Below are 2,124 nucleotides of genomic sequence, written 5' to 3'. Positions count from 1 at the left end.
AGTTGATATAAATTATATTCATGTCTTTTATCATTTTCTAACTTACTTGTTGTATATTTGAATGTTTGAGCTACCAAGCTCTAAAGTAAAACATAACAATAAAAGGATAAATGTTACTTAGAATTCACCCATTTAATTGGATTCCTTCATACTTAACCTTTCTAAACCCTAGATTCTAAACATTAAACCTTAAATTTGATTGTACGGAAATTTCAACTATAACATAAATTTCCCAAACACAAACAAACCCATAAGATACATGTACTAATACATGCAAATATATATATATATATATATATATATATATATATATATATATATATATATATATATATATATATATATATATATAATTATTTGGGGCAAAGCCAAGTTTAATACAATTATATAGTACTAAACTTATTAAATATATAATAAGAGAAAACACAGATGCATATAATAATCATACCATATCATATATCTAGTTAACAGCCCTACAGTTAGTCCTTATTTGACCCTGCTGTCCAGTAAGAACACCAATACGACCCATTTTCTCAACAGAAACAGCAAAGTCTCTGAAAAACAGAATAGGCCACTTGCTATAATTGTTAACCAATGAAGAAGTTATGTTGTCACCCAGAAGTGCCTGGTCTGATTGAAGTAACCCAGTATTGCTCAAAACATTTTTGTAATATGTGTTATCAAATGTATTTGTCGTCACAGGATCCAACGGAGCCAAGTTGGTATTAGAATCAGCTTGATTTGGACATATTTTCTGTAGATTTTGTAGAAGTGACGAATCAAGCGATGGATCAGGTTTACCAGAGCCACCAAAGTCGAAGAGTCTTGACTTGAATAAAAAACATTGAGCAAAGCCAAATGTGTGTGCACCTGACAGCACTGCTACATCCTTCTTTTCAAGACCTTTGGAAACAAACTTAGCAGTAATGTTTTCAAGAGGTTCAAAGGGCGATGGCAAGTTATTTGCCTCACTCTCATTCGCTGTCGTGCCGTCTCTTCGACCAAGAGGTACAGCCCAAAATGGTCCTTTACTCTGAAAGTAAACAAAAATGTTTCCAAGTCATAATCAAACATGCAATAATTACAATAATAGTTAAACTATAGTGAGAGTTCTTACCAGATATATAGCATCTCTTGCTGCAAGAGTAAGTATATCAGCACATGAAACTGTGGATGGACAAGCACTCTCTATATCAGACTTTATTTTGTCTATTACATCAAATCCTCTTAATGAATTTTTATTAGGTAATGCATTTTTCTCTCCTTTTAGAGTATCTGTGTCATCTAGTAGCACCGATCCATCACATCCCTGAGTAGTACACAAAAATTAAAGAAGTTAAACAAGGACGATAATAATATGAAATTCGTTGATGATTCAACTTTTGAGAGGTTAATTACATTGACAAAACAATCATGGAAATGAAGGCGCAAGAGAGACGCAGCGATTCTTGAGTCATTGGCTATAGCTGACAAGATATTGGATCTAACTATTCTGGTAAGGCTTGGACAAGTTCTGTCATAGAAGTTGCAATTAAGTTGAGAGTACACAAATGGAGTAAGAAACACAAGACAAAGTATAAAGACGAAAACATGTTTGTTAGAGACACACTCCATGAGTTGAAACTTGAGGAGATTAATTTGTTGAGTTAACAAAGTTAATTATAATTGTGTTGACACTAAGTTGTAAGATGAAACAATTTATAGAACATAAATAAACCACTTGTTACTTGTTAACTTTGTTTTATAGAGAGTGGTAGAGCCACTATAATTGTCCTTATCTAAAGATGTTTGGTAGAAGTCCAAAGTTTCTGCTCTAAGTGGCAAGATGATGCAGTGCATGAGAATATTAAAACAGCCCCAAAAGTATAGTGCTTAGCTTACACATGATGTACAAGGGAGTTTGATTGAAAGAGTGTTGTTTTATTGTCTGCTACTTGTCCATGCACTGCCAAGATACCAAGAAGCTTTGCACTTTCATGAGGATAAGTGTTAGGCATTGTTTGGGTTTACTAGGAAAAGAATATTTCAAAGAAGAAATTATAGATATGTACCGAAAGTGTGTGATGTTTCATACGTGTGAATGTGTTTACTAGTATTTTTTTTGTCTTTAGGTTGTTAGTCAAT

At 32.9% G+C, this 2,124-nt stretch overlaps 1 protein-coding gene across 1 annotated transcript; it reads right to left on the bottom strand.

Annotated features, from left to right (window-relative positions):
* Positions 1–373: 373 nt before the first annotated feature.
* Positions 374–1,715, bottom strand: LOC127120356 (peroxidase 10). Its single transcript, XM_051050769.1, has 3 exons — positions 1,399–1,715; positions 1,118–1,309; positions 374–1,033 (listed from the first exon to the last, which is right to left on the bottom strand). The coding sequence occupies exons 1-3, from the start codon at positions 1,612–1,614 to the stop codon at positions 461–463; spliced, it is 981 nt and encodes a 326-aa protein (XP_050906726.1). The 5' UTR covers positions 1,615–1,715; the 3' UTR covers positions 374–460.
* Positions 1,716–2,124: the final 409 nt, after the last annotated feature.

This window comes from Lathyrus oleraceus, chromosome 2 (assembly GCF_024323335.1).
Source record: "Lathyrus oleraceus cultivar Zhongwan6 chromosome 2, CAAS_Psat_ZW6_1.0, whole genome shotgun sequence".
In the NCBI taxonomy this organism is placed as follows: domain Eukaryota; kingdom Viridiplantae; phylum Streptophyta; class Magnoliopsida; order Fabales; family Fabaceae; genus Lathyrus; species Lathyrus oleraceus.
The sequence above is the reverse complement of the archived record's forward strand: the minus strand, read 5'-3'. Positions and strand labels throughout refer to the sequence as shown.

Bases quoted from the DNA above. Each gene is read 5' to 3' on its own strand.
- LOC127120356 (XM_051050769.1), bottom strand. From the start codon at position 1,614: ATGGAGTGTGTCTCTAACAAACATGTTTTCGTCTTTATACTTTGTCTT. The intron at 1,310-1,398 runs GTAATTAACCTC...TGTACTACTCAG, and splicing joins TCCATGATTGTTTTGTCAAT to GGATGTGATGGATCGGTGCT. The intron at 1,034-1,117 runs GTAAGAACTCTC...GTTTACTTTCAG, and splicing joins CAAGAGATGCTATATATCTG to AGTAAAGGACCATTTTGGGC.